Genomic DNA, 18,337 nt, shown 5'->3' with positions numbered 1-18,337 from the left:
TCAGATGGGTCATCATTTGGATTAGCAGGGTTATCACTAGTTGGGTTAACATCAAGAGCAAGACTAGTGGGTGTATCATTATCCGGTTGAGTTTAATCAAGATCAATTTTCTCATCATCATTTTCATCAATAGTATTATAATTATTAGAATAAAGAGCATTCATTAATCCATGGTCTAATTGTTCATCGGCTGCAATATTATGGCAAAATTGGCTCTCTATAAATTGTAATAAACTATTATCGCTATCAAGAATAGCAGGTGTAGGACGACTATGAGGTTTGTTTCGGGGAGCCGGGGGTAGGGGAGGAAGAACATCATGACCACTAGATTCATACTCTTGGATTTTCCCTTATTTTTACCAATTTTTTTTAAGGAAGCCATCTTAATTAATCAAGTAATAACAAATAAATAAAACAAACAAAACTATAATATTAAAACTTAAGAGTTGGAACGAGTTTACCGAATTGACGAACAACTTGTTGAAAATTGGTTATAGTTGAAGACTTGAAGACTTCAATTCACTAACTTCACAATTTTTTTACAAATTGTAATAACCTCAATATTTTTTTTACTATTTTTTGGAATAAAGTAAGCAATAGTAGCAAGTATAGAAGAAAATTTGAGAGAGATTGTGATAAATTGATATTGATTTTGTAAGAAAAAGGAAAGAAGGGAGGAGGTATTTATAGTTGAAAATATGGAAAAAGTGTAATTATAAAAAGTTTGGGTTTAAAACAAAATTTTTTTGGGAGGGGGAGGGGGTTAAATGCCTACTTTTTAAAGCCCAACAATTGTTTTTTAAAATAGCCAAACGGCTACATTTATTTTTTTAAAAAAAATTACCGTTGGGCCCGTTTGGCCCGCCAAGGGACCGGGACAAAAGATCGGTCCTGTCCCGGTCCCTTGGCGGGCCAAACGGTGCCGGTTCTAACGGTTCCAAAGCTAAGAACCGGCCCACAAGACCAACTCAAGTCCACCTTTACCGGTCCTACCGGTTCCGACCCACTTAGTCCATTTGGCCCATTTGAATTGCGGTCCCGGTCCCGGACCAGCCCACTTGCCACCCTTATCACGAGGTAAAAGCTTCTTCATATCCACGGTTTACATTTATTTATACTAAATCATTAAATAGGCACATATTTGCATATAAATTTATTTTTTCTTAATCATAATAAGTTAAGATGGCGTGATATAAACTGTAAACGTAGAACATAAGTAAATTTTTTAGCTTGTCATACAAACTCCTTAAAAAGTCAAAGTCTTACCTTTTAAAGATATTTACGTGCACTCAAATTGTAAAATTAAATTAGTAAAATCTAAATAGAGCGTGATTGTGTGTCCTTTCCCTCCCTTTCTTTTCGCCCAAGCAAGCTATAAAAACCAAATATTAAAGGTCCACAGAAAGAAAATCAGATTCTGGAAATCCCGTAATTGATTTTTTTATTAGTAGTTTTTCACAAAATAATTGACTGAAAAAATACCATTCCTTCCTAACATCGTCGTCTGCTAATCTGCTTTGCTTTTGCTCCTCGCACTGCACTTCATGATTTTGTTAATGAAGGGCATCATTTATCGTGGTAACCACCCCTTTTTGTTTTTCTTTTCAATTTTTTTATTTTATTTTTTATTTTATAGTTTATGGATCTGAATTAATCTGTTTCGATTTGGTTGTTCCGGAATTTATGTGACCTGATTTTGATTTTATGAGAAATTGTTTTGACGCTATGTTTTATTTTTCCATCAGTCTATAAGAATTAATTCCTATTTGAGGTTGTACTTTTTTCAGAAAAAATCCTTTTTCTTATTGTCGGATGGTATTAGATTGGACACCGAGTTTAAGATGTTAATTTGATTTAAATATTATCATAGTAATATAAAAGTTAGATTGGTAGAGAAAACATTAATTCAAAGTTAAAATTTTTGAATAGCAAGTGACATTTATCCATGGAAAATCTTTGCAACACTAGGTGAATTTTTTTCATCTATCCAAGTTTTGGTGCACAAAGTTACTGGGTACCTGTGTTTGTGGGAGGTAGAATTAGCCTATTCCCCCCAAAAAAAAATCTTTCCAAAACATGCAATTTTTTAAAACAGTTTGAAGTATTTGTTGCTGTGAAAGTTGTATTGAAATGGAATAGCTGCAAACATGGGGGAGTAATTCTTTGTCAAATGATTTTTTCTTAGTGTATATATCTTAGAGAGTGAGGAGTTTTTGTTTAGATTTGTTCTTTGTACATTTGCTTTCGACTTGAATACTGACAAAATCTATGTTTTCAGAGGAGGTCAATTAGATTATCTCTTTTAGTTTAGCATTGTGCAAACGGTAAGAATTTGTTGACTTTACACCTACGTTATGGAGAAAAGTGGATTGTACAAAGATCACCATCCAGTGCAAAAGTTGGTAAGTATCTCAAAGTTAGCTATGTTCTATTCACACTTTCTTGTTCCTCAGAAATTAATTTATCTCTGTTTCTAAAAACAATCTCAATAAATGGTTTGTGACTTCAGTTGGATGCGTGCAATGTTTCTTCTTCTCACTTTGCCCGCGGTTAAGTATGAACTTATACTTTGTTGTTAAAACTTAGGCCAGTTGGCTATTCAAGTGTTCACTTAGCATTGATTTTGTTTCGATAAAGTATTCACTTAGCATTGATTACTTTAGTAATATTGTATTGACCTCTATATCTCTATGCAATGCCTTTGTTCAGTTGGTCGAGTGTCTGCTTTCCATAATTTCTGAAGCTGGACAATTCCTTTTAAGTTGTTGATAAATACATGAAGACGCTGTTCTGGATTTCCTTTTTTGACTGATTGACTTCCTATTCTTTTCCTTTGCTAGGTTTTGCATTTTCTACACCATGACGTTGCTTCTCGGAAATTTATCGCAGAGGATTTATACTATGTTACTTTAGCGTTTAGCCTTCTTGTTTGATACTTGTAAATAGATAGTTTACCTGTAGATAAAATGGAATCAAAGTTGTTTGAAGTGCTAGATAATGGCCATAGGACTGTGGTTGGATCAAAGAGGAAAGTGGCTTCTCAAAATTTGTCTCATTTATTTAGAGCTAGCAGTGAGAAACTGTCAATTCAATCCAACCATGATAGCAAGCTTGGAGAGAGGAAAAGGACTGCTGAGTGCGAGTCTAATTATCAGTCACATCTCAGGAAATCTTTACTCAAGAACTACTTAAACTTTATGAGAAGCAGACTACCACAACGGGTACTGTTTTATCAGAATGGTGAATGGACCGATTTCCCTCAAGATATTATTCTTATAGTTAAAGAAGATTTTCGGGCAAAAAAGGCTGTTATTGAGGTGAAAGTTGGTGGCTTTCATTTAATGCTTGATATTCTATATATGGTTCAAATAGATCTGATTAATGGTTTGCACAAACCTATTGCCTGGATAGATGAAGCAGGTGGCTGTTTCTTCCCCGAGTCATATCTTGTCAGTTGTGAAATGCATGGGAACTTTAAAAGCCAGTCAAAGAGAATCGAAGAGTTTATGGCTATTGAACCAGATAGGGTAGCTGATATTAAGTTGCAACTCGAAATTGATTTTAATGGACTGGAAAATAGTAATAGTAATTTGGAAGAATATGTGGAAGAGTCAAATGTTGGTTTTAAGAGGATTAAAGTAAATCCTGTTAAAGACAATCAAGAATGTGCTGATGATAAAAAATCAGATGCAAAGGTGGAACAAGTTGCAGAGAATAAACAGAACCAGGAAATAAGGACTCTTGCTGTAGTTGCTCTGAAATTGGTGGATGCAGAATCTGTCAAAAATATGTTTGTTATGGGAATGAATATCATCCCTAAAATGGATGAAATCAAAATTACTAAATGCTCTAGTAATTATTTGAAAACTCGCTTGGAACTCTTTGAGAAGCAAATTGAAATAACCCAAAAATATCGTGGGAATGCAAATGTTCGATATGCTTGGCTTGCCGCTTCCAAAGATTTACTATCTACAATTATGAACTATGGCCTTGCACTTGGGGGACCTAAACATAAGACTAAATTTGGAGTCGGAGTTCACCTCAGTACTCTGCATTGTGCCTCTAAAAGGTTTGAATACATTCTCTTAATGCAACATTATCTCAGTCATAACTAAATATATTTTGCACCTTCAATGAGGTGAAACTCTGATCAGTTATCAGATTCCCCCCCCACCCCCAGCCCCACCCCCCCACTCACAAAAAAGAAAAAAGGAAAACAATAAGCCTTAAAGAAAAGAATGCTCCAGGTTTTTATTTTCTTTTCAATGAAAAGGAAATACTACTGTATGCCGTTGGAAACCTATCCTGTGGTATGATTCGTAATATGAATCTCCACATGACTAGTGAAGAAAGTTCTTGCTTTCCCCTGATCCCATCTTTTTCTTCTTGTTCATGTCTATTATTGTTTCTTAGAGGATCTAACATCAATCTTTCTTTTCTTTTTTCTCTCTCTCTTCCAGTGCAATTAATTGTGATGTTGACGAAAATGGCATCCGCTACATGGTTTTTACTCGTGTGATTTTGGGTAATGTGGAACTTTTGAATAGCCGATCTGAACAATGTTGTCCTACTGATGAAAATTACGATAGCGGAGTTGATGATCTAGAGAATCCTACTTGTTATGTTGTTTGGAATATGAATATGAACGCACACATATACCCGGAGTATGTTGTGAGCTTCAGAATTCCTCCAGGAGCTGAAGGTGATCTCCACTTTGTTACTATATCTAAGCATCAGGATGAGACAATCTGTATAGGCCTTATTCTAACGATTTGTTTTGAAACTTTTAGTGTCTATAACCATGGGTCTTATTACTCCCTTTTTCATGTTGGGCCATTCCATGTTGTCACTTTCCTTGAAATGGAAAGTTTACCCTTCCTTTTTTGTTAAACTTTTCAGTAGTATCATATTCACTTTTATCTTTGCGTAAGTCAAATGTCAGAAAATAAGTATCTGTTAACCATACTTTGGGGCTTAGTTTTCCTTATAACCACTTTATCTCGATTAACTTTTGGAGTTAAAATTGAACTTAACATTTAGTTTGTCTTCTGGCAATAAAATTTTAATATTGTGTATGGAAAGTATATCAAGCTACATTTGTTTCAAAGTAACAAAAGTACTTTTGCCTTAGTTAAGGAGTATTTCATTTGACTGGGAAGTGAAATAGGAAAACCATTTTTGATTTAGAAGAAGTATAATTTCAAATCTACTCTCTTTCTTTACTCGACCAAATTATGACCATAAAAATGGGATTGAGAGAGTATATTTCCTTTTGCACATTTGCTTTCCGCAGATACTTTGAATATAAGAGCACGATGTAAAAATTGTGAGGTGAAATTCTCAATGTTCTCTAGATCTGTGAAATAAATAAATCGACAAGTTTGTTATTAATTTCAGATTCTTTAGATCTGTGAGGGACCTTTTTGTGCATTTTCCCCTTTACAGATAAGCCAGTGTATTTTATGTTTTTTTAGCATTTTAATGTTGAGTAAAACATAAAATATTTCTCTTTTAAGAATCACGCAGCGCTTGAATTATCTCTATCACGTTTCTTACAGGACCCCACTTCGGAAATGATAGCCGGATGCACGTCTCAGGTTACAGTACTTGTTGTCAGGGCCCTGTGGATCAGGTACCCACAGATACATTTCCTAAGGACTTGGTAAGTTACAAATATTATGAACTTGGGCGGATTTGATTATGTGGCCTTCATTGAACTGAAAGATGGGGAAGTTGTGGAGGGGTGTTTTTGACATGCAACAATTGCAGAATGAACTGGCTGATAATATGACACATGAAATAAAGTTGGGATTTTGTTAGACTTCAAAAGAAATAAAAGCACACTGGGCAAAGAACGGGAACATGAAGTTCACTCAACTCAAAAGACCATGTCTTGAATTTCTTTGGTAAAATGAGTGAACTTAAAAGAAGCAGCAACTTATATTATATCCTTTGACATGCTTTTTTCTTGTATTTGCTAGTTCTATTTATCTACTTGATCAATCATTGAGTTTCTTCCTCAGATGCATGGTAGTTACCTAGGGCATAATTAATGACACAGACACTTGCTTAAGTACTATCTAGGTAACTCTTTGATATTATTTGACGGCTTCACATTTGTACATGATGCAACAAATAATCTTCATCCACCATTCCAAAGACACTGTAATTGCACATGCATGTGCTTAAACTGCAGTATAATTTTTGGTAACAGTAAATTCTGAGACTCTTCTCCTGAGTTTTGTAAAATTGTCTGCATCTTGAGATCAGCTCTGAAGTCCAGCTTTTTCTGTGTTTGCTTGGATCTGTACTGCTGTATGCTTAGCCTGCCATAGATGGTTATCAACTTTGTTGTTGGCATCTAGATTTAGCTTCCTGATTCTCCACTCTTGACAGGTGCTAGCTAGCAATAGGTATTAGTATAGTGTGAAGTTTTGGCACATTAGTGAACCTTGTCCTGCAAGAAAAATTTCTATTTTGAAGCGTTGCTGGAATCATAATGAGGAGAGGGAGAGCAAATGACCAGGACTGTATTACGTTCTGCTTTTTTGAAGCAGTTCCTTCTGAATGGTTATCTATTCATCAATTATCTGGAGTTCTTTCTAGATAACAGTTATTGTATATTCATCTTTAGGAAAGTCGCAATCATCAAATATCAATGGGTAAATTGTCCCTAGAAAAGGTTGCAAGGACTCCAAAGTCCCCTTGGATGCCATTCCCCTTATTGTTTGCTGCAATCTCCAATGAAGTCCCTGCAGAGAAGATGAACCTTGTTACCAGCAATTTTGAGTTGTTTAAGGTTTGTATAGTTGCAGAATCTTTCCTTTCTCTTATTTTACGCCTGGATTGTTAAAGATTTTCTTCTCTTGGTTCCTTTCCCGACATTGATAGAGCAAGAAGATAAGTAGGGATGAATTTGTCAGACAGTTGAGGTTGATAGTAGGCGATACTCTGTTGAGGTCCACTATTACAAGTCTTCAGTTCAAGGTATGTTCTGTCTTTTATCTGTAGAGTTTGTGCAGATGCTCACTTGCTCTACATGTCAAGTGGCTTGTTGTCTAAACTTGAGAGCTGGCTTATATTTATTACATATGCTTTAATTTAACACATGCTGGCTTCTATTTATTTATTCAAGTAAATATGGCATTAAGTAAAGGTATTTGTGTTATTTTAGTTGTTCTTATTGTTAATGCATGCGTTCTCATTCTATATTTTATCCTTGCATAAATAATTACATAGGTTCTTGCATAAGTTAATGTTTTTTTTTAACGAGGGAATTGGAACTGGTAACTAGTTGTGTTGTTTTATGCTGCGATTATCTTTTATTATTTGGGAAGTCAAACTAGCCCAATTGTTTCTTCTTCTGTCTTTTATTTATTATTTTTTGTTTATTATTTATTTGTGTTTTGTTTGTCTTTGGTAGGTACCATCTAAATCCTTTGAAATGGTTCCGCCAAAGCAAGAGCCGTAGAGTGCTGCCTTTAAATGAAATACTGCCAATTCCATTAGCAAAGCCACAGAGTAACAGTTCTTTACGTGAAACGCCTTTTCCGTGTTGTAGTGAGGTCATTTGGGAGGTTCGATTTCCTTTCCTACAGTATTGTGATAGTAAAAGCATCTGGTCTTTTGTCCTAGAATATGGGAATACAAAGTGGTTAGTTCCTTTTGCGAACGGGCTTGATGGTTTTTCCTCCTGTTGTGAACCTCTTAACTTTGCTTTTGGTTTTCTGGTTAATTTTAGTTATTCCCTGAATTGAATGCTTATAAAGTTTGCCTTTGAGGTTTTCTATTTCATTGTTCACTTTGCGAGTGGTCCATATGTATGCATTGGTCTTATAAGAGATCTTTCTAACTGCATTCATAGATGGTATGACAATGCATCAAAACTGGGATACCATTAACGGAATAACTTGCTGCACCGCCTTCTGTCGCATACTGCTTGTATGGATGTATTATGTATATAGCACCATGATTTATTTCTGTAGCACATCTTGTGTGTTTTAATACCTGTTTGATGATCATGTCTTCAATTTCCAGAAAAGCTAATCGTAGGCATGAGCTTGATCTGTTAAGAACGAAGTGACTAGAATATATCCTAACATGTTTAGAAGTTCACATACTGTTGTTACACTAGAGATAGATGTCGCACACCATTTACAATTGGCTTTATGCTAATTATTTACAACACTATCTTTTTGCATGAGTTTTTCCCTTCACATGCGGCTGTAAGAATCCACGAGGTTGCTGTTCTCGTCAAGGACAAGACCCAGCCATATCTTTGACATCTGTATTCTTTCTTCATTTATTATTTCATTAAATAGAGGGTTCTTTCTTAACTGAAGCAGCATTTTTGGCTTGTACAAGACTTGAGGTGAATCAAGAACTTACTTTTTGTTGGTTCAGAATTATTTTAGATATACATTTTAATATTTTTCCACATGCATACATAGTTCTAGACAAAAGCAATGAGATTAGTTGAATTTATTCTCTACAAGCAAATGTTCTTTTTTAATTCTTCAATTTTGTCTTCATTTATCGGAAAATTCGGGTAACATTCTTATATCCATGGATTTGAACTGTGAAAACTGGAACACATTAGGAAACTAAGACATTTGTATAAGCAATGAGCCATAGTGGTTAATACACTTAGGTTGTGTCACGAGCAGAGCCCATGAATAATTTGCGTTCCAATGCATATCTACAGCTAATCTAGTTTGGTAATTCAATATTTCTCTGTTAATTATAAGAGGGTCAGAATTTCAGTCTCATTCTTTTGAAGATTTATTCAAATTGGTTAACTATAAGTTACATTATGTGACATACGGTACATTATTCTGATCTTGAGTATTAGTGAGTTTATCAGTTAGTATAACAGTATAGTTTCATAATTAAGAAAAGGAATTAAACTATTTTTGGGTAGTAAAAAGAATAAAGAATAATTAAAAGCAAAGTGATAGTGGGTTCTTGTCGAAAAATCTGAACATAATTTTCTGCGAGTCTTTGTCATAAAAAATGTAGGGCATTTCGATGAGGTTCACTTGCTTAAATTCTTTAGAAAAGATTCAATATGTTTCCAACTTTTTGGCACTTTCTGCTAGTCTTATAATAACAGGATCCTATACCTATGCTAAAGGACCTACGTTTGAAAAAAAAAAAAAACGTCAATTATTACTTTAAGTCATGTTTTTTGGGTATGATTGGAATACAAATCATACCTTTAATTCTCTTTTTTTATTTTATTTTTTCAAGTATGGTCAAATCTTCTTTAGGCATATTTCTTTTTTTTTTTTTCCTCTTAAAGGAAGAGTAGTTTGCATCATTCTCTCCTGAGAAATGTTTCAATGTCTTGTAGATTAGGGAATATCTTGAAAATGATTTTTCTTTCTTATACTTGTACCAATTGTAGGGTCTAGTTCTAAAATTATCTGGTTTGAGAATTTTCCAGTTGGCAAAGTCATGCAAAGAATAAAATGATAACGAATGGACAATATCTCGTCCAATTTGAATGGAGTATATGTATTTTTTTTTTCTTATTAACATATCAGGTTTTCTTTCTCTTTTCAAAATTACCATTTGGATATTTTACTTTAGTAGTAAAATGGATCTTATCCTTAAATTACTTTTTGACACGCATTTATTTTGAAAAGAGAACCATTGGTTTGACTAACGAACTATAAGAGAAAGTAAACATTCTTTCTTAGTTTTATGATTATTATCAGAGACATCATTAATGTAAATAGCATCTTTCTTTTCTGAACAGAGAAAGACATTAAAAGAAGTTTATATGTGACTGTGATTTGAAGTGTGAAACAGTTTTCTCTGATATATGATATACACTACTCAGAAGATTATAAAGCAAATCATATACTAATAAGTCAAGATTTAGTCAAAAATCCACCAGGAGAAAATATGTCGTTCCTAATATGCCTTTCTAATCTTTTGTTAAATATTATGGTAGCATCTAGGGGTGTACATGAACCGGGTTGGTTCAGTTTTTATCAAAATCGAACTAAACCAACTATATCGGTTTGGATTGGTTCGGTTTTGTCGGGTTTTCGGGATTTTTTTGTTATATGAATATTATTTCAATCTTACTTTGTTAAAATTATAGATAAAGCTTTGATAAGTGAATATATGTTTAGTAAATATGGAAAAAATTGACAAACATATGATCTATTAAAATATTCTAATGAGAGAATTTTTTTAGTAACACGTGATAGTTATTTTCTTAGTCGTCTAACAATAATTTTTTGTTAATTTATGCTTTCAAGGTTAATACATGAAATGATCTCAAATATTTCTACATTTCTAAAGAAAATTCACTATAAAGTCTTAAAAATATAAATAAAATTTATATATTTATATGTCGGTTTGGTTTGAGTTTTTTATTCAATACCAAACCAAGTCAAACCAAACCTAGTCGGGATTTTTAATCGGTTTGGTTTGATTTTTCAGTTTGGTGCGATTTTCCCGTTCGATTTGAACACCCCTACTAGCATCGTATTGAGGATTTGAGGTGTCAATTCGTAACATGTCCTTTTCCAATCCAATCTTGCGGAATCTGTAAGTGCTTGACTACCGAGTATTTTTAAAAATTTAATGCACTTTTGGTGAAATGATAATGCTTCTATTAAAAAGATTAAAACATCTATTTTTTTTGTTTTGCTATTTAAGTTATCAATCTTTTATTATCGAACAATTTTAAATGTTATTTAGTTGTATATAAAAACTTTGAGTGGTAGTCATATTCGTCACACTTTGTGGAGTACCACTCTACGTTCTTTAGCAAATTACATGCTAGCGAGACAAAAAATTAAACTGCAGTTCGTAATTACTCATTTGTGATACTGTCTGAAGCTCTAATAAAAACAAGATATGTCTATGCTTTTAATGTACGAAACAAGGTGTGTATATATTGTTTGGGATTTTTTAAGCATTAATGAGGCTTAAAAGAGGGTGAATGGAAAATGGAGGGAAATGAAAATTTTAAGTGAAATTTTAAGTTTTCCTCCTTGGCAAAGGGACATTGTCCTATATTGGAAGAGAAAGAGTTTCTTTATGGATATATAAACAATTGCTCTTCTTCTAGCTCCTAAAGAGTTGAGAAGAAAGCAAGCCTCGCGCCGTCGTCGTCATCGCTCGCTCGGCTTCGATTGATTAATTAGTTTTTTGGACCAAATTTATTTGTTAATAGTAAAATATTAACAGAAATGTTATTAAATATTTGTTTTAGTAACATAATATTAATATTAAAATAAATATTAATATTAAATCCAATCCGTTTTTCAGTTGTGTAATTGAAAATTGAACTACCCTATTAAATTTTCCCTCTTTGTTGTTGAGTAAATAGCCATTTATGTTATGGTATTTATGATGTGGCCATTTTGCATAAACAGCCATTCTGAAGAGTTGCACCTCTTCAGATTTCAGCCCAACTTTGGCTATAAATACAAGACTATTCTGCTCAGAATTTCCATACGATTTTTGAGTTTCTCCTCCTTCTTCTGCATACTTTTAACATCAAACAAAGCAATAGTAAGTGTGATTTGCTACCGAACTTTGTGTTCGCTGAAACACTGGAGTTTGAGGTACCACTACACCAGTGTGTAATTTGTTCTATCCTGGGAGGAAATAATCCATAACCTTGGGTACTAGGAGGGGATTAAATTTCTTAAGGAAACACTATGAATTCAGTGGGCTCGGATTAAAATTCTGTTTCTGTTTTTCATTTCTATTTATATTCATTTATATTTTCCAGAATTATTTTACAAATACAGTTTACTAACAAGCTTAAGGAATTTAATATATTTTCTGTATTTGTACTCACTGTTTCTGGAGAGTAAAACCTTTGTGGTTTTGTACTCTATTGGAGATTAAATCTACGTGATTTTAACGTTTGTGTCATTTTTTACAGAAATGACTAATGATAATGTGAGCCAAGCTGTTCCAATGGTGACTGCCAATGCCTCAACGAGCCGAATAACACCGACAGCATTGGCACCAGCGGAGAAACCCGAAAAATTTTCCGGGATTGATTTCAAGCGCTGACAGCAAAAGATGTTCTTCTATTTGACTACTCTAAGTCTCTAGAAGTTCATCAAAGAAGATGTTCCTGTGCTGTCCGATGAAACTCCAGAAACTGAACGCTTTCTCGTGATTGAGGCGTGGAAACATTCAGATTTTTTGTGCAAGAATTATATTCTAAGCGGGTTGGAGGATGCTTTGTATAACGTCTACAATGGCGTGGAAACTTCAAAAGAACTGTGGACTGCGCTTGAAAAGAAATACAAAACCGAAGATGCCAGGTTGAAGAAGTTCGTTGCTGCAAAGTTTTTGGACTACAAAATGGTAGATAGAAAGTCTGTTATTACCCAAGTCCAGGAATTGCAAGTAATTATTCACGATCTCCTTGCTGAAGGTATAAATCAAATTAATACTGATGTTGAAAGTAGTAATCTTAGTAATTTTACTAACAGAAATTTCATTGAAGGTCTTGTCATCAATGAAGCATTCCAAGTAGCAGCGATGATTGAGAAGTTTCCTTCTTTGTGGAAGGACTTCAAAAACTACTTGAAACACAAACACAAGGAGATGTCCCTTGAAGATCTCATTGTTCGGTTGAGAATCGAAAAGGACAACAAAGCTGCTGAAAAGAGAAGCCGTGGAAACTCAAAAATAATGGGAGCAAATATTATTGAAGAGAACAAAAAGAAGAAGAAGGCTTCTGGACCGAAATATAACCCAAGCACGAAGCGGTTCAGTGGAAATTGCTACAACTGTGGAAAAGCTGGACATAAATCTATGGAGTATTGTGCTTCGAAGAAAGACAAGAAGAAGGGTCAAACAAACATGGTTGAAAAGCATGATGATGATGTTGATGACTTATGTGCCATGCTTTCCGAATGCAACTTGGTGGGCAATCCTAAAGAGTGGTGGATTGATTCTGGAGCCACTCACCATGTTTGTGCTGTTAGATAAGCTTTTGCTACTTATGCTCATGTTGGACCCGATGAGATGCTTTCTATGGGAAATGCTGCAAAGGCCGAGATTGAAGGATGTGGGAAGATATTGCTCAAAGTGACTTCCGGCAAAGTGGTGACTTTGAACAACGTCCTTCATGTTCCCGAGATTAGGAAGAATTCAGTCTCTGCTGGACTTCTTGTTAAAAATGATTTTAAATGTGTTTTTGTTTTCGATAAGGTTGTAAGAAGTAAGAACGAAATGTTTGTAGGAAAAGGTTACCTCACTGAGGTCCTTTTAAAGTTGAATGTAATGGTTGTTGAAAATAATAATAAATTTTCAGATTCGTCTTACTTACTTGAGTCAAATGAATATGGCATATACGTTTGGGACATGTTAATTATAAAACCTTACGAAAAATAATTAATTTAGAAGTATTGCCTAAATTTAAATGCGACAAATCAAAATGTCAAATATGTGTGGAATATAAGTATGTTAAACATCCTTATAAGTCAGTTGAAAGGAATTCAGATCCTTTAGACTTAATTCATACAGATATTTGCGATATGAAGTCAATACTATCTCGCGGTGGAAAGAAGTACTTCATAACTTTTATTGACGATAGTACTCGATATTGCTATGTTTATTTACTTAATAGTAAAGATGAATCAATAGACGCATTCAAGCAATACAAAAATGAAGTTGAAACACAATTTAACAAGAAAATCAAAATGATAAGAAGTGATAGGGGTGGTGAATATGAATCTCCTTTTGAACAAATATGTTTGGAATATGGAATTATTCATTAAACAACAGCCCCTTACACGCCCCAATCCAATGGGATTGCAGAAAGAAAGAACCATTCATTAAAGAAGATGATGAACACATTATTGATAAGTTCTGGTTTGCCATAGAACTTGTGGGGGGAAGCAGTTCTTACGGCTAGCCGAATACTAAATCGAGTACCCTATAGCAAAACACAATCCATTATATATGAAAATGGAAAGGAAAGAAGCCCAACTTGAATTATTTTAAAGTATAGGGGTGTTTGGAAAAAGTGCAAGTTCCTAAACCCAAAAGAGTAAAAATAGGACCGAAAACCGTTGATTCTGTTTTCATAGGATATGTGACTAATAGTAAAGCATATCGATTTCTAGTTCATAAATCAGAAAATCCCGACATTCATAATAATACGGTTATAGAATTAGATAATGCTGAGTTCTTTGAAAATATATATCCGTATAAAAAGGAATGTGAGTCGATTGGTGAAGGCTCTAAACGACCTCGGGAAGAAACAAAAGAAAGTACACTTAACCAGGAGGATCCAAGACATAATAAACGTCAAAGAACGTCTACTTCATTTAGACCAAATTTTGTGACTTTCTTGTTGGAAAATGAGCCTCAAACATTTAAAAAAGCTATGTCTTCTTCGAAATCATTGTTTTGGAAAGAGGCAATCAATAGTGAAATAGAATCCATACTGAACAACCATACATGGGAATTGGTTGATCTTCCTCCTGAAAATAAATTGTTGGGTTCTAAATGGATCTTTAAGAGGAAAATGAAAGATGATGGCACTATTGACAAATTTAAGGCAAGAGTTGTGGTCAAAGGGTATAGACAACGAGAAAGTCTTGACTATTTCGATACATACTCTCCAGTTATAAGAATTACGTCCATACGAACGTTAGCAGCGTTAGCTGCAGTTTATGGTCTTGAAATTCATCAAATGGATGTTAAGACAGCCTTCTTAAATAGAGAGTTGGAGGAAGAAATTTACATGGAACAACCTGAAGGGTTTGTAGTTCCAGGTAAAGAAAAGAAGGTATGTAGCCTTGTTAAGTCCCTTTACGGACTAAAACAAGCGCCCAAACAGTGGCATGCAAAATTTGACCAAACAATGTTGTCAAATGGTTTTAAAATAAATAAATGTGATAAATGTGTGTACATTAAAAATATTCCAAATCACATAGTCATTGTTTGCTTATATGTGGATGATATGCTGATAATGAGTAATGACATTGCTAACATAAATGCGACTAAGCGCATGCCAATTGGCAAGTTTGATATAAAAGACTTGGGAGTTACTGATTTAATTCTGGGAATTAAGATCCATAGAACTTCTCAAGGTCTGGCATTGTCACAATCTCACTATATTAAGATAGTACTTGAAAAATTCGAGCACTTGGGCTTTAAAATTGCAAAAACTCTAATTGACGTGAATCTTGCATTAGCAAAGAACAAAGGCCAAAGCATATCACAATTGGATTATGCTTGTGTGTTGGGTTGCTTAATGTGCATCATGAATTGTACACGACCAGATATAGCTTGTGCTAAAAGTAAATTGATTCGATATACGAGAAATCCAGGTCAATCTCATTGGATGGCCATGAAACAAGTTTTGGGGTATTTAGTACATACCCAGGACTTTGCTTTGCACTACAGTAAATATCCTGCGGTCATTGAGGGATACTGTGATGCAAATTGGATCACCGGATCAACTGATTCCAAGTCCACAAGTGAATATGTATTCATTATTGGTGGAGGAGCGGTATTTTGGAAGTCGTCCAAACAAACTTATATTGCCCCCTCTACAATGGAGGCTGAATTCCTATACTTAGATAAAGCCGGTGAAGAAGCTGAATGGCTCCGAAATTTCTTGGAAGATATTCCATTTTGGCCCAAACTGTTGGCACCAATATGCATACATTGCGATAGTCAATCGACAATTGGAAGGGCTGGGAGCTTTATGTATAACGATAAATCTTGTCATATACGACGAAGAAACAAAACCGTTAGGCAATTACTCTCTAGAGGAATTATCACGATTGATTATGTAAAGTCAAGTGATAATGTGTCGGATCCACTTACAAAAGGCCTAACTAGAGAGGAGTTGAGAAATCATCAAGAGGAATTGGACTGTGGCCGAGAACAAGTCATAGTTGCGGTAACTCTACCTAGAAGACTAGAGATCCTAAGATCTAGGTTCAAGGAGATCAAACAAAGTCATTAATGATGGTTCAACATTGTCAACTAAACTTTTGGTCCATTCTCGTGATGAGACAATGTTCAGTACCAAGGATAAAGCATTAAGGTTTTTTAATGATTTCTAAATTTGATACGGGGTATATCAAATAGTGTATCTACGGGATGACACATTTAGGAATCACCTATGTACGTGTGAAGTGTTAGCCGCTTTAAGGAGAATCTTGCAAGGCCAGTTCTCTATGCACTTATGAAACCAGGCGGTGTTCATGGCTGAAACGAACACAACAATGAGAACCAAAGACGGTTAAGGGTTAGTTGTGTGACTTATGGTTGTCTAGGTATACACCAAAGTTCGAAGGTTCAAAGATATCAAATCTACCGATTGACCGAGTATATCCGACATAAGTTCACTACGGAAAGTTCAAGGGAAAACCTACTTATCCAGATGCAATTAATCCTCGCTTGCGAATCACAAAATTTTTCCATGCATATTTCCGTTATATAGTCATTCCCCATTCATGTGGGGGATTGTTGGGATTTTTTAAGCATTAATGAGGCTTAAAAGAGGGTGAATGGGAAATGGAGGGAAATGAAATTTTTAAGTGAAATTTTAAGTTTTCCCCCTTGGCAATGGGACATTGTCCCATATTGGAAGTAGAAGAGATTTTTTATGGGTATATAAGCAATTGCTCTTCTTCTAGCTCTTAAAGAGTTGAGAAGAAGGCAAACCTCGCGCTGTCGTCGTCGTCGCTCGCTCAGCTTCGGCTTCGATTTCGGCTTTGGATTCGAATTCGGATTCGGATTCGGATTTGGTCAGATGATTGATTGATTAATTTTTTGGACCAAATTTATTTGTTAATAGTAAAATATTAAAAGAAATGTTATTAAATATTTGTTTTATTAATAGAATATTAATACAACAACAACAACAACGACCCAGTATAATCCCACAAGTGGGGTCTGGGGAGGGTAATATGTACGTAGACCTTACCCCTACCCCGAAGGGTAGAGAGGCTGTTTCTAGGAGACCCTCGGCTCAAAAAAAGCAACAGGAGACGATATATTATTACCATAAAAATGCATAATAAAATAACAGCTTTATAAGAGATATGAAATACAGAATACGAAATACGAAATAGATGGCTGGTATAGTAAAACTAGCAGGTAAAGCCCTGCATCAATAGACGACCAATGACATTCTTAGTCTAACTCCTAACTGGCTAGTCTCACTCTATTGTGCTGTAGAAATATTCACAACTTTCCCCTAACCTACAACCTTAATGCTCGACCTCCATAATTCCCTGTCAAGGGCCATGTCCTCAGTAATCCTAAGTCGCGCCATGTCCTGTCTGATCACCTCTCCCCAATACTTCTTAGGTCGCCCTCTACCTCTCCGCGTGCCCACTACAGCCAGTCGCTCACACCTCCTCACCGGTGCATCAGTGCTCCTCCTCTGAATGTGCCCGAACCATCTGAGTCTTACTTCCCGCATCTTGTCCTCCATGGGGGCCACGCCCACCTTCTCTCGAATATCTTCATTCCTAATCTTATCCATCCTTGTATGCCCGCACATCCACCTCAACATCCTCATCTCTGCTACTTTCATCTTCTGGATGTGTGAGTTCTTTACCGGCCAACATTCAGTTCCATATAACATGGCAGGCCTAACCACTGCTCTATAAAACTTACCTTTTAGTAACGGTGACACTTTCTTGTCACACAAGACTCCCGACGCTAACCTCCACTTCATCCACCCACCCCTATACGGTGTGTGACATCCTCGTCAATCTCCCCGATCCCCTGAATAACCAATCCAAGGTACTTGAAACTACCTCTCTTGGGAATGACTTGAGAGTCAAGCCTCACTTCAACTCCCGCTTCCGTCGGCTCAACCCCAAATTTGCACTCGAGGTATTCCGTCTTCGTCCTGCTCAACTTGAAACCTTTAGACTCAAGAGCATGTCTCCAAATCTCTAGCCTCTCGTTGACGCCGCCTCGTGTCTCGTCAATTAGAATAATGTCATCAGCAAATAGCATGCACCATGGCACCTCCCCTTGAATATGATGAGTCAGTGCATCCATCACCAGGGCAAATAGGAATGGGCTGAGCGCAGACCCTTGGTGCAACCCCGTAATAACTGGAAAGTGTTCAGAGTCGCCTCCTACTGTCCTAACCCGAGTCTTAGCTCCAGCATACATGTCTTTAATCACCCTAATATAGTCAACCGGGACCCCTTTATCCTCTAAGCAGCTCCATAAGACCTCCCTAGGAACCCTATCGTACGCTTTCTCCAGATCAATAAACACCATGTGGAGATCCTTCTTCCTATCCCTGTACTGTTCCACCATCCTCCTAATAAGGTGGATAGCTTCTGTGGTAGATCGCCCC

General features: G+C 35.5%; 1 protein-coding gene across 3 annotated transcripts; it reads left to right on the top strand.

The window, feature by feature from the left end:
* The first annotated feature begins 1,362 nt into the window (after positions 1–1,362).
* LOC104244577 (inactive poly [ADP-ribose] polymerase RCD1-like) lies at positions 1,363–7,789 on the top strand. 3 transcript variants are annotated; one of them, XM_009800030.2, is made up of 8 exons: positions 1,363–1,578; positions 2,279–2,402; positions 2,841–4,069; positions 4,461–4,702; positions 5,559–5,632; positions 6,635–6,799; positions 6,892–6,987; positions 7,424–7,789. In XM_009800030.2, exons 3-8 carry the CDS (start codon positions 2,967–2,969, stop codon positions 7,469–7,471), a joined length of 1,728 nt encoding a protein of 575 aa, XP_009798332.1. In that variant the 5' UTR covers positions 1,363–1,578; positions 2,279–2,402; positions 2,841–2,966; the 3' UTR covers positions 7,472–7,789. The 3 variants fall into 3 exon arrangements, with proteins under 3 accessions (XP_009798332.1, XP_009798330.1, XP_070003724.1); XM_009800028.2 differs by having other exon boundaries at positions 1,364–1,578; positions 5,559–5,662; XM_070147623.1 differs by lacking the exon at positions 1,363–1,578 and having other exon boundaries at positions 1,597–2,402; positions 5,559–5,662.
* Positions 7,790–18,337: the final 10,548 nt, after the last annotated feature.

Source organism: Nicotiana sylvestris, chromosome 6 (genome assembly GCF_000393655.2).
Source record: "Nicotiana sylvestris chromosome 6, ASM39365v2, whole genome shotgun sequence".
Lineage (NCBI taxonomy): Eukaryota > Viridiplantae > Streptophyta > Magnoliopsida > Solanales > Solanaceae > Nicotiana > Nicotiana sylvestris.
Note: the sequence above shows the minus strand (reverse complement) of the source record. Positions and strands in the feature narration are given on the sequence as shown.